Source organism: Coenobita brevimanus, chromosome 25 (genome assembly GCF_032717465.1).
Source record: "Coenobita brevimanus isolate Jiangsu-jjx chromosome 25, ASM3271746v2, whole genome shotgun sequence".
NCBI classification, from domain to species: domain Eukaryota; kingdom Metazoa; phylum Arthropoda; class Malacostraca; order Decapoda; family Coenobitidae; genus Coenobita; species Coenobita brevimanus.
Genome location: NC_136978.1, coordinates 14074908 through 14089551, shown reverse-complemented (window position 1 = coordinate 14089551; position 14644 = coordinate 14074908). Strand labels below are relative to the sequence as shown.

Here is a 14644-nt window from a genome sequence, read left to right as displayed (position 1 = left end):
AATGGTGTGGGACAGGATGACTTGGAGGCAATTTGTTTGTGGCCACCCCATACGGGATTAAGGTTTCTGGCAGTAGATAGATAGACAGATTTATATATTGTTTGGAAGTTTCAGTGACCTTCAACATAGATGTTAATCTGTTCATTGCTTCCATTTATGTACAATATTGATGATTAATGTAACTTTTCTCTCTCAGGTGATGTGTGAATGGACCAAGCCACAATGAATGGCGTTGCTGATAACCATGGCAGCAAGAACAGTCTGGCCAAGATGAAGAATCAGTCTTTTCTGAACCGTGTTAGCCTTGGCATTGTTACAAGTCTTGAGCTTGTCTTCTATAAATACGGTTGTGCCATTGCTCGCCGCCCTGCTATGTTCATCCTGCTGTGCATTGTTGTGACTGCTGCATTTTCTGTTGGCCTGATGAAGTTCACCATGGAAGAGAGACCTTTCAAACTTTGGATTCCCCAGGATTCTGATTTCATCAAAGTAATGGAGTGGCAGAAGGCAAATTACCCACCCCAATTTCGTGTACATGCAGCCATTTATGAGGCTGAGAATGTGCTTAACAAAACTGTACTCTTAGAAATGCTTAGAGTTCATGAAGCTGTCGCTAATGCAAAAACAGAAAAGGCTACTTGGCCTTCAGTGTGTGCCAAGATGCCATCCATAACTGATTCATACTTTACTCGGAAAAGAAGGAGAAGAGCAAGCAAGAAAAGAACAGATGTTTCCAGTGAAACTGGTTTATCGGATGTGACAGATGTTTTGGGTGAATTGCCACAAGCTAGATTCAAGAGAGATGGGGATGAAGAGGGAGGAGTGGACTGGAGTGTAGTGCTGAATCGAGACTATTACTGCAGTGTGCTACAGGATATGAAACAAGAGTGTATTGAGCATAGTATTCTGGAGATTTGGGGATATGACTACCATTATATTAATAGCCTGGAAACTCAAGATATTATTGATGATGTCAATGAAATTGAAACTAGTTTTGTGTATGGTTTCCCAACCAATTTCACTGAATACCTTGGTAAAATAGAACGGGATAACAGTGGACGTGTAGTGAAAGCAGGAGCATCAAAGCAGATGTGGATTACTCATATCAACCTCTCAGCTGTGGCAGTTGGTGACTTTGTTGATGACACAGGAACTGGTATGGAAGTGGACACAGCCAGTTTTGAATGGGAGAAGGAATTAATAACAGCTGTCCTGAATGAAACTCAGAGACCAGCAGGTGTTTCAGTATACCTTATGGCAGCCTCAAGCTTTGGCATGATCAGCGGTGACACCATAATAGGAGATGCACAGTTTTTGGGCATTGGATTTTGTGTTGTGTTTATATATATCCAGGTGATGCTTGGGAAATTTAACTTGGTGGAACAGAGACCTTTTCTTTCATTAATGGGGCTGAGCTGTGTTGGAATGTCCATTTTTGTCTCTTATGGAATTTGTTCAATGCTTGGTGAGCCATTTGGGCCAGTGAATAATGTCCTGCCATTCCTTCTACTGGGTCTTGGAATAGATGATATGTTTGTGATCATGCAGGCCTGGAATAACCTCAGTGATGCAGAGAAAAAGTTAGAATTGCCTCAGAGATTGGGATGTGCCCTGAAGCATGCTGGTGTATCCATCACAGTAACCTCACTCACTGACTTTGCTGCCTTTGCCATTGGTAGTGGTACAGTCTTGCCAGCTCTTAAGTCATTCTGTATTTATGCTGCTGTTGGCATTGCTGCTGTATACTTTTTTCAAGCCACCTTTTTTGTAGCATGGTTTGCTCTGGACCAGCGCAGACTGGAAGATAAACGTAATGGCCTGTTTTGGTGCTGGAAACATAAGAATTGGACACCAAATCTGTGTAGTCAGAGGGATTTATGTCAGACTTTCTTCAGTGATGTATATGCGAAAGTTTTATTCAAACTGCCTGTAAAGATCACTGTGTTAGTTTTGACTGTAGGCTTGTTTGGTGTTTCTTGTTGGGGACTGACCACCCTTCGACAGGAGTTCAACCCAATTTGGTTTCTTCCACAGAGTAGCTACCTCTTCAAGTTTTTCATGAAACAGGAATACTACTACCCAACATCTGGAGAAAGTGGAGTAATTTATTTTGGCAATATCAATTACACAGAAGAACTACCAAAACTTGATGCATTAATGGTGGCAATGAGAGAGAGTGAATTTATTAGTGAAGTTAGTAGTTGGTATTTAAAGTATAAACATTACTGGAATAAGCAAGGTTATGATATACTGAATGCCACAGAACAAAATATGGAATTCCCTGATCAGTTGAGCCAGTTCCTTCACTCCCCAAGTGGGTCACCATACCGTGTGCGAAACTTTCTATTCAATGGGACCCTGAACTGTACTGATCCAGCACCACCTGTACTTGCATCAAGTGTAGAATACAAGCATCGGTTACTGTCTGGTTCCCGAGAAAAAATTGCTGGAATGGATGAGATCAAGGATATCATTAGGGCCATGAACTTCAGTGGGTATGTGCAGTCTTATTCCCGAGCCTACAGTGGATGGGAAACAGACAAGATAATTGAAGTTGAGCTGTACCGCAATATGGGTTTAGCTATGGTGGTGGTGTTCCTGGTTACCCTGTTGCTTATTGCTAACTTGCCTGCCAGTATGATGGTGCTGTTTTGTGTTCTGCTGACGCTGGTTGATGTTGGAGCCCTTATGAGTTGGTGGGGGCTTACCATAGACACTGTGTCTTGTATTGACATTGTACTTGCCATTGGCCTGTGTGTGGACTATGCAGCTCATGTGGCTCATGCATTCATGATCCAGGTTGGCAGCAGGAACCAGAGAGCTAGGAAGGCAGTGGCAACCATTGGCCCTGCTGTCCTTAATGGAGGATTCTCCACCTTTTTGGCTTTTGTCTTCTTAGCCAACTCGGATTCTCATGTCTTCATTACCTTCTTTAAGGTGAGATACAGTATATTTCCTGTTGTAAGCCTTGCAGTTGTTTAGGCTTAGTAGTAGTAGCTTTTTTTGGGGGGGTGGGGTGGGGGGGGTAATGAGGCTGTTAGAAAAAGTACAGTATGTAGCTACTGTATTTTGAAGACTGCAGTTGCATGTTATCAGACTTAAGTTTCTATCTATCTATCTATTGCCAGACACCACAATCCCACAAAGGGTGGCCATTTGACACTGAGTTAGTTGTTTTACAGGGAGGGGCACCAACCCTCCACCAACCCACTTGTTGACACGTAGGGAGCACGTATGGTTTGGTTATATGGTTACCACCCAGCGTTGTAAATGGTTTCTTGGCTTACAGGAAACCATTTGGCTTGTCACTCAATGTAAAGCTACCTGTAAAGGAAAGAAAAGGAATAAGAAGTGACAGGAAAGATAGGAGAAATAGGAAGAGAGGAGGGCAGGCACAGAAAAAGAATGATAAAAGCTAAGGAAGTAGGCAGCACTACATCAAGTGAGTGGATGATGGTCGCCACCACCTACCACAACCACATATTTAATTTAAAGACTGTAGTTGCCTGTTGTCAGACTTATAATATAGCCTACATTATTATATTTTATATGAAGATGACAATTACATGTTGTCCTACTTAAGTTTCACAGTAATATACTGTACGGTACATTATTGTATTGTGCCATATGTATAGGTTACAGTATTTGTAAAATATTTAAAGATTCATTTTAATCCTACTCTAAGATATTCTCATTTTCTCATTGTGTTAACCTCTTCAGTCCAAGGACATATTTGATTGTCTTGTTATCATGTTGGAAGGACACAAGTCAGCAGTGTGTGCAGTGGAAATGAGTTATTTGAGAGGAGCATGTGATTACATGGAGAGACAGACTGACAAATGAGGAAGTGGAGGAGCATTATGGTGTGGATGTAGATGTGATAGAAAACGTTAGGAGAAATATTTCGAGGTGTTTTGGCCATGTGGAGATGGAGAGTGAGAGAATAACTAGGAGAGTAAGTAAGTTAGGTGGAGGGAAGGTAGGGAGGGGGAGGCCAAGGATGAGATGGAGGGATGGTGTAAAGAGTTCTGTACTTGAGGGAGGGGGGTGTAAGGTGGGGGGAGGGCAGCAAAATGGCGGGGGAAAGGGCAATATAGAGGTGATTTGTTTGTGGCCACTCCTTATGGGATTAAGGCATGTGGCTATAGAAAGATGGGTAGATTGTTATGTCCAGACAGCTTAGGGTATATGCCTTTTAATAAAAGGGTTGTTGAAGGCCATATCAGACCCCAATAGTATATATATATATATATATATATATATATATAAAAATCACTCATACTGAATTTAATCGTGTGGTGTTAGCAAGTACTGTACTATATGTGACAGAAAATCCATTGTGATATAAAGTATAAATTGATTACCAGTACACTTTTCTTTGACAGATCTTCTTTGGCGTGGTATTGTATGGTCTGTTCCATGGGCTGGTGTTCCTGCCTGTGTTGTTGTCCCTCATAGGTCCTGCACCCTACCCCAGTGCCACCCAGGATGTTCATCACCTTCATGACTCACACCCTCATCAAGAAGAACACGTTGCAAGGGACACACCGCTCTGTCAAGACTTGAGTCCTACCAGTCCAGAAGCAAATATGAAGGGTGAGGAGGAAAATTGTTCAATGTTACAAGTACCAGAACAAACATCTTTATGAAGTAGTGTAGTGATTCTAGCTGAAACTTTTACTTCATCCTTACATTATTATGACTGTAGTGTAACTCATGTGCCATCACCATGATGCATCCCAGTATGTCCAGCAAACTCAGGTGTAGTACAGTATTAGTACAGTAAATCAATATCACAGGGCTGTACTGAAACATTATTTAATTAAGCTTAATTATTATTTTACTGTTAACCCGCTTATGATGCTATAGTTATATTCCTTAAATGCTCCATTTAATACAAACTGGAAAGCATGTCCTTTAAGAAAATTGTACACACTGTACCTTACCTAATTGTTGGGTTCTGTTGCCCAAAATCACAATGCAAAATGTTGCTGTAAGCCCTGTGGTTAGCCTTGTACAAGATCAATCAAAGTACAAAATCAGTATAATAAAGTTAGTTCATGATCACCTAAAAAGCACCACAGTTAGTTACTGTAGATGAATATCAGTCATAAATTATTGAAAGGTGATACGAGGTAATGTTACACTAAAGGCTTTCCAGGTCAAACTGCACACACATTTACTCCCAGCAGTGCTACTATCATAAGCAAATGCAGTATAGTTCACTTACTATTACAAAAGGTACTAGTTACCATATACCTGGTACTGTATTTATCTCATAGAAATCTGAGACAAAATTGGATGTCATTGACCAAAAAAATGGTGTTAAGATATTGATATCATAAAGCTGAAGTATGTTAACTGGATTATTGTTGTGTATGTTAACTGGAATATTGTTGAGTAAGGGATATTTGTATTTATAAGAGAAAATTAATTGCTGTTGATAATACTGTATGGTATTCATCATCATCATCATCATTATTGTTGTCGTCACTCATATCCCAGTTTCCAGTGACACTAGGGGTAGGTAGAATCCATTGCAAGAAAGAAAAAGTAAAAAAGTATGGGGAGGAGTGGCTGTCAGTAGAATATTGTGGAATCTCTTGGGGTCAGTTCCATAACTCCGTCAGCCCAAAGATGCTTATATGTTTCATTCATGCTGGTACCATGTGATTTTATTTCATGTAGGAAGGACCCCCAATAGTGGTGTGGTTGTTGATGGCTGTAACTGTCTAATCACATCTTTGGAATGCATCTCCTATATTGAGTAACACTGCTAGTTGTAGCCATCCATCCATCATCCAGTCTCATGCTGCCCCATGAGGAGCAAAGGGGGGTTAGGCAAGTTGGTCCTGACATTTAAGATGAGAGTGACCAGCCTCACTCATCCCTGAGTGGCATAACATGAGCAGTAAATCCCAACCACCCTTTGGAAATTAACCTACACAGGCTCAGTCCGACAGGAAAACCTTAATTACCCACTAAACCACCAGGCATAATTTGGTTATGTGGTTACCACCTAGTGTAGTAAATGGTTTCCTGGTGTACAGGAAACCATTTGGCCTTTCACTCAGTGTAGAGTCATACATAGGCAGAAAGAGGAGGAAAGAATGAAGGAAAGAAAGACAGAAGTGGGAGTGTAAAGTCACCCATAAGTAGAAGGATGAGGAAAGAATGAAGGAAAGATAGATGGAAGAGGCAAGAATAAAATTAAAATACAGTACGTCATAGGATTAAAGTGCACCATCCATTTTAGTAGTATTAGCAACCAGATGATCATCTGGAAGTGGACTGCAATCCAAGGTTGCTTTTCTGCAGCCCACTACTGTATCTTCCTTTTGAAGGATGGGGAAGAGGCTGAGGTATGTTAATCCCACCCCGTGCCAGCGATTTATATATATGTCCGGCCTTCGTTTTCGTTTTTCGTTTTCGTTTTTAAAGGCTCCAACATGCTTGCATGTGTCGGCCTTGGTCACCTAATGGCGGCTCTCCATGCTGCACGATCCATTGCAGCCTCCCTGTTCAGTCCCTTAACCCTAAGGTCACACTTAATGACCTCGTCCCATGTCTTTCTCGGTCTACCCCTCATAACCCCACCCCCAATATTAACACTTCTCACCTTCCTCACCCAACTATCATCCCCCATCCTCTCCACATGTCCAAACCACCTCAATCTACCTCTCCTCATGCGCACAAAATGCCAATGATGTACTGTACATATATGTCATCAATTTGAAGTTCAAAAATTCAATATTAGTGCAAGATATTTGCTAGGGATACTCCCGCACTGGTCAAGGCCTAATACCCATGCTCTGACTCATCACTGCATCCCTCCTTCTGCTCGGGGCCCCACCAACTCGGTTCCACTTTGTGAGTGAGTGAGTGAGCACCATGATGCATTGTGGTATTCCCCAACATAAGATTAATGAGCTCCTGAACATCTCCTATGATGGAGAAAGCGATTCTCTCATTGATGGTTATGTTGCTGATTGAGACTACGTCCAACCTGAGTCAGAATCAAGCAGCAACGACGAGATTCCATCCCCAAGAAAGGCGAGGTATATGGCTGTCTACATGGCTGTATCTCACCCTGCACCACCACCACAACCACCACTTCCCACGTCACCACACCACTCTCGCTCCATGGATGATTCCTCTAGTGATGAGGAATATGAAGCCCTTTCGGTGAACATCGACTGCCTTTGTGAGTAGGATCGCCCAAGAAAAACAGGGAAGAACTATTTAGTATAAAGTACAAGGTGAATAGTTCTTTGTTTTATTGATGTGGTGTGCGAAAGTACTTGCTACATGCCACGCTGCTTCTCCCCAATCCAGCACCATTGCACCTGAACCTCCCTGCACTGTCTCCCCAACCCAGCACCTCCACCACACCTGAACCTCCCCACGCTTTCTCCCCACAGCCTCAAACAGTGGGGAAAGGAGCAAAAGTTTAAGTAAAAGGGAAGCGAAAAGGCAGGGGGAAGAAATGTGCGAATCCTGGGGAAAGTGAGGAGGCAAGCTCTATTCCCCAGCCTACTACCGAATTTCCTTCCCATCCTGACGACGGCGAAGGAGATGGCCTCATTGGTGATTAGGGTGTAACCAAAGGAGGGGAAGAAGTTACGTGGGAGTGGGAAGATGGGAGTAGTTTCGTTCCCATCATTCATCCCTTCACAGGTGGTGATATGGCAGGTCATACTGTGCCAGAACAGACTCACACTTCAAGGACAATCGATTTCTTCAAGAATTTTTGTATGAGGGAGCTAATATTGAGAATTGTTTTCCTCTCTAACACCAGTGTTTGGACTGTGACATGGGGTTGTGCCTAATCCCATGCTTTGAGGAATATCACACCCATCCCCACTTCTAAGTGTTAGAAACCTGTGTTATGTGTGAAAAAAAATGCCAGTGAGTGTTACTGTAATGTACTGTATACAGTCAACTTGCCCCGAACACGTTCTCGCCGAACGCGCTCGCAATTATACACGGTTAGTGCTGGGATACGTATAAGACAACGTAAGATTAAAGAACCATTATGAAAACTATAAATTTACGCAAGAGAGGCCTTTGAAAGGCCAAATCCTCGAACATCAGCTCAGCACGCACGGTTTGTTTTGATCATGTGATGTGATTCGCTGTACTGCTTTTCCTCAGTGCTGTATTTGTAAGTTAAATATTTACAGTACTGTTCTGGTAAGTTTATGTGCAAGTTGAAGTATTATTAAATAACGTTCAAGCAAGAAATAAAGTCTTATAACCAGTTTTCTGATAGGCGTCAGAATATTACCTTTTTTATTTGTGTTAAATATTTGCTGTACTGCTTTTCTACAGTACTGTAATTGTAAGGTAAATATTTAATATTCTGGTATGCACTTGTAAGTTAAAGCACTTAAAGAAAGTTAAAGCACTAAATAAAGCCTTGTAACCAGTTAACCTGATTTATAGATTACACACGATCGGTGGGTTCCAAGACAATTCGCCATCATGTCAATTCCCCGTCAGGACAGTTCGCACCCTGGATGATTCTCTGTCATTCTATAATTATACTCTTATTAATTAATCAATACTTTTATAAATATACTTATTGTTAATTATCAGTACTTTAATAACTATATTTCAGGGGGATCCATCAAAGTCTATGTTGTCTTGTTATTGTTGTGACGGCGAACTGGCTTGACAGCGAATAGTCCCGAAACCATTTTGCTCCCTAGACTCCCTAAACGTGGTATTTTGCTGTTATCTGCCATTGGTAATCAATATGAAGCACTTTAAGTGGTTAGAAGGTTTATTTAATGTTATAACTTACAAATACAGTACTGCACAGCAAAACTTCAACATACAAATACGTAAACACAAGGCAACATTCCGACGCCGATTGGTTTCGGCATCGGAATGTTGTCTTCTGTTTACATATTTGTATGTTGAAGTTTTGCTGTGCAGTACTGTATTTGTAAGTCATAACATTAAATAAACCTTCTAACCACTTAAAGTGCTTCATATTGATTACCAATGGCAGATAACAGCAAAAGACCACGTTTAGGAGATCTAGGGAGCAAAATAAGGAGTAGTTGAAACTTACGCGGTTTCACACCGAACGCGCCACATTAGGAACGAAACCAACACGTTGGGGGCGAGCTTGCTGTATATAAATTAGAGTAAATTATTTCATAAGTAACTGAAATGTATATATAAATTAGTGCAAGCGATTTCATAATAAGTGCAGAGTAAGTACTTCACATATAACTTTTGTAATATATCTTGTGTGTTCGAGAAGAGACACATAGTGAGTACAAAGTGCAAGAATAATTCATTGTGCAAAAAAAAGATGCAAATGTAAAATACATATGTGTGAGCAAACACTTATGTGAAAACTGGAAAAATCAATAATACGAACATTATCTGAAAAATGCTACTCACTCACTCAAATGTCATAATGCTCGCCCGCACATAATTATGCTTGGGGACAGTTCCCACGTCATCTATATACTGTACCTTCTGAGAGCGTCCTTGGGTCATTTGGGATACTTACAAAATGAAGATCTCGGACCTCAAATTGCTTGGTGTCGGCAGCGGCCACTGAAGTCTACAGGCGTTACTCCGAACATTTGAGCCACTCACTGAGAATCAACCTCAAAATCGACCTCTCAGGCTTTTGTGAGCACTTTTATGGTTATTCTCCATGCTTTCTCATCATTCTTAACCTATCTAGCAAAAAAAAAAAAAAAAATGGCTGGCACTGGGGTGCCATGAAGGTCCCAAGCTGGCCGACACATGGCAGGTTAAATAACTGAACAGGTCCACTGCTTGGTTGTATTGATGCCATCCATCCATCCATCATCCAATCCTACATTGCCCCATGAGGAGTGTAGGACCCTGGGGCTAGGCAAGTTGGTCCTGACATTTAAGATGAGAGTGACCAGCCTCACTCATCCCTAAGTGGTATTATGTGAGTAATAAATCCCAACCATCCCTTGGATATAAACCTACACTGGCTCAACCCGATTGAAGCACCTTAATTACCCATTAAATCACCAGGTTATATGGTTACCACCCAGCATAGTAAATGGTTTCCTGGTGTACAAGAAACCATTCGGCCTGTCACTCAGTGTTGAGTCACCCATAGGCAAAAGGAAAAGGAAAGAATGAAGGAAAGAAATACAGAAGAGGGAGTGTAAAGTCACCCGTGGGTAGAAGGATGAGGAAAGAATGAAGGAAAGAAAGACAGAAGAGGATGGAAGGAAAGAAGGATGGAGGATGCCAACACATGAAAGCATCCTCACCCAGCACCACCATCCAAAATAAGTTACCTTATAAATACCATATGGACAGAGCTCTTCTTTCACCACTCACTTAAACCTCATCACTGCAATGACTTTTTTGTATTTTATTCTTGCTTCCTATCAAATCATTTTACAGGAGAAAGACTTTTTTTGAGGTTGAGGGGCTGAGATGTAGCCTTCATTGACCCTGCTAGTAAGAAAGACCTTTCCTAAGTTGATTGAAATTCCAGGAAGGAACAAGAATAAACAATACAGCACACCCTTAGTATAACAAACTAATTGGTACTGGTCCTATGACGTTAAAGCCAAACACCATGCTGCTTAGTAATTTCCCAGGTGTCATGGCTTTTACCAAGCAAAGATCATTAAATATAGCATGTTGTTCAGTTGCATGGTCACACAGACTATCATACAGCTAGGTCTAGATGGCTCTTTTGCTCAACAAATGGTCTATTTATGGCTCCTTTCACAATGCTGGTCACCTGGAGACTGATGCTGCATTCTGGGGATGTGGAAGTGTGTGTGTGTGTGTGTGTGTGTGTGTGTGTGTGTGTGTGTGTGTGTGTGTGTGTGTGTGTGGACGCCATGCTGGTCGATGTTTCCCGCACGTCCATTCTTTTATTGAATAAAATTCATTAAGTGAATATTACCTCCGGCCAGCTCGAGGTGGTCGTTAAAACCGAAATTTGTTAAAAGTGGGTTAAGCATATTGAGGGTTTACTGTAATTATGTCATCTGATTTGAGGATTAAATAACAATAATGCACTGTACTGAAATGAACATAATTTTCCCTAGAGGGAGTATGGATATATTTGAACAAGCTTTGTTGTATGGATCACCCTGCAGTCTTCATGTATTTTGTGCACTAATTTTTTCTCCCTCCGTATCGTGCTTCCACTCATATGACATGGCACATTATAGTGTATGTTTGGCTTTTTTCACTACCCATTTATTGTAGTGTTTATTCATTACCATTGGTTATAGTGAAATATGGTACAGAACATGAGTTTCTCACCATTCTTTCGCTTACATTTCTTGGTCAAAAACTGCGAGTGTTGATTACAATGCATTATAAGATTTTCTGAGATATTTATATTGGGCTAGCAGGATATCTTAACTCCTTCAGCCCAAAGGGATATTTTTTAAACTTTAAACTTCCTGATGTCAGACGAGGTTTACCCTGGTCCAGCTCTGGTGAAATTCTCACAGGCAAAATGGGGTGCTGGATCCTGTCATGGTGTATGTACTGTGATGTACCGTATATGTAGGACGACTCCACAGAAGCAGATGTTTACATGTGGTAAGGGATCTGGTGGACCAGGCATGACTGGGATTGAGCAGCAACAGTGACAACAGTATATGATGGGTTTTTAGTTGTAATGGAGTTACTGAATCCTGTATCTAACCCCTCGAGTTTGATTAAGTCTATTTTAAGGTGCATAAAATCTCTAGAAATATTAGTGAGCTATAAAGGATGTCATTGGGTACAAGGGGTTAGCTTTTTTAACTTGAGGTTGACTTAGTCAAGTCAGACTTGAGCCTCGGTTCAAGAATTAACCAAGACAAACTTGTTAAGCCTGCCTCGAGTAAATTGTGCACCTGGGTTTGAGATTGTCTGAATGAGTTCCCAGTGTGTTTCAAGGCTTTTTTTAGCATATGGAATTCTCTGTAAATAATGCAACACACTCATACAATACAAAAAGTCCTTCAGCCTAGCCTAACAAAACATCTCTGGGAGTGTTAAGTTGAAGTGATTGGACATCTACAGTCCATCAGGTTCACAGTCACATGACCCAAGGACCTCAGCAGCAACAGTATCATCATGTACAGTAAACTACCACATTACCTGAATAATTGGGAAAAGTAGTTATCCATACTACCACACTATAAAAATTTTTACTACTGAAAGAACCATCAATCTATCAGCCAGTCCCCATCATGAGCATAATGGCCAGTGGGTAGGTTGCAGAGTCCCAACATTTAGGGCAAGTGTAACCTGCCTCACTCATCCCTGAGTGGCATTATGTGAGCAGTGGACCCTGACCATCTCACAGATGTAAGTCTTTGCAGATCCCAGTTGTATGGAGCAGCAGGCATCATTTGGATATGATCATCCAGTGTAGTAAATGGTTTCAAGAAATCCAAATTATCAAGATTATTATTTTAGGCCTTGCAGTGACACCTTGAAGGGGAGATGTAGGATGCCTGCACACACTGACAGGAGGCAAATCATGTGAGATACAGGAAGTCCTGTTTATAAGTCACCATTTCGACATTCGTTTTGTTCAGGAGTCCACAGTAAATTGCAGAATGATTACCTGATACATTCATTGCTACCGCTCGTGAAGCTTATTTTCCATTTCCCTAAGTGCCACTTTTGCATATAGAACAGTGTGTTATTATGGAACATATCCTTGACATAATAAAGGCTGCTTATATTGTACCTCCTGTCATTTTATGCTGTTAGGACCAGTGTGGCATGAGAACTGAGTGTGAATGTGGGTGGGAGGGAGAGTGCTAGACTGATATACATAAAGAGGAAAGAGATCAGGTTATCTGGCTACTGACAAGCCTGATTTACAGTATATATATATATATATATATATATGTGTGTGTGTGTGTGTGTGTGTGTGTGTATATATACAGTGGGCTCGCATAGTGTGCGAGAGATTGGGCGGTGCACGAGCTCGCGCACTGGGAATTCGCGTACTAGGAATACATAATCTTATGGGAATAATTACATATGGAAGGTACCCCCTCATACCTGGACATTTTTTGGCCCTTAGAGACATAATAAAGGTCATATGTTTCAGACATTGTACTAAAGCTATACCTACAATAACAAAAATATGGGTAGTCACCTTAACAACAGTAGACAACAGGCCTGATGACCTTAAATAACAGGGGTTCCGAGGCGCAGCAAAACTTACATCGCCGCACTCCCCACCGCACCTCCCACCGCACCAACACTTCCTTCCGCAGACTCCTCTTGATCACCTTCCCCATGAGCATCCAAGTCACTCACTTCGGCCATAAACCCTTCAAAGTCCAATGCTGACACTTCTGACATTGCATCCTCTTCATCCTCAACAGGATCAGGAGCAGACGATGTCGATGGTTCCGCAATTTCACCAACTTGAGCCCGCCGTGTGTAGCTTGTTATGAGCGTCTGTCTTCTCCTGTTTATTTCTTCCCTGTGCCTGTCTGTGTAGAAACGGAAGAGTTTGTCGATACCAACCAGAAGTTCCTCCGTTCTTAGGTTGCTCACTTCCTGTGCTTTCACCTCTTCCTTGAGCTTATCCATGGCAGCAAGGATCTTGCTAATGTTGGACATACACAGCTCAGTCCTGCCTTCCATCACGCTAGGCTGCTCAACTTGACTCTGTCTTGCGTCGGGCTCTGCGTCAGCCTCGTCTATCCATCGCAACACTTCCTCGGGAGGCTGTTCCTCAGTAGCAGTGTGCACTTCTTGTATGTCCGCCAATGTAACGTCCTCGAAACCTGGTACAGCTTGTGCTGCTGTCAATGTTGCTGCCTCAGCATCGGCCAGTGGTTGAATGGCCATCTCCTGGGTGATGCACAGGTGAGGCACGAGCATTCGCCACGCATGGTTCACCATTGCAGGTGTAATCTGGTGCCAGGCTTGAAGGAGAAATTCAACTGCGTCCTTCACCATAAAGTTACGCCAAAATGCCTCAACAGTCATGGCATCTGTGGTAGGTCGGGATACAGCTGCTGGTGGAGATGGAACGGGAGCAGATGCCTCATCAAGGTCTTTGTCGTGATCTTCTTGTAGGGCATGAAGCTCCTCTTGTGTGTTGGTCTTCCTGCGTATGTAGTCGTACACTTCCTTATGGTAGAAATGCTTCACTGTGGCAATTGGTTCTTGATCGAGTGGCTGCATTAGTGACGTTGTGCAGGGCGGCAAAAACACAACACGACAATCCTTGTGAAGATCTTCCAGGTATGGAGGGTGACTTGGTATGTTATCAAGCACAAGGAGCATCTTAAATGGAACGCCCTGTTCCCGACACTTGGCTCTCGCATCAGGGACACACCGCCTCGTTAACCAGTCTGCCATAATGTTCCTAGTCATCCAACCATTTACGGACTTGTACCAATACACGCCACTAGCATCCATGTTCGTGAGGTTTTTGTAGCACCTTGGATGTGAAGCTGTGTGTACAACAACTGGCCTCATCTTGTGGCTCCCAGACAGGTTTACAGCGAACATTACCGTCATCTTACACTTCTGGAGCTTGCGACCAGGGGCTTGTTTCTGTCTTTTAGCATTGTAAGTTGATTTTGGCATGGCCTTGTAATATAAGGACGTTTCATCGATGTTGTAGATCTGGTCCTTGGTG

The 14644-nt window shown here is 42.1% G+C and overlaps 1 protein-coding gene across 1 annotated transcript; it reads left to right on the top strand.

Annotated features, from left to right (window-relative positions):
- Window positions 1–222: 222 nt before the first annotated feature.
- On the top strand, window positions 223–11630 carry LOC145393724 (patched domain-containing protein 3-like). The gene is made up of 3 exons (XM_080267768.1): window positions 223–2937; window positions 4386–4596; window positions 11449–11630. Exons 1-3 carry the CDS (start codon window positions 223–225, stop codon window positions 11628–11630), a joined length of 3108 nt encoding a protein of 1035 aa, XP_080123894.1.
- Window positions 11631–14644: the final 3014 nt, after the last annotated feature.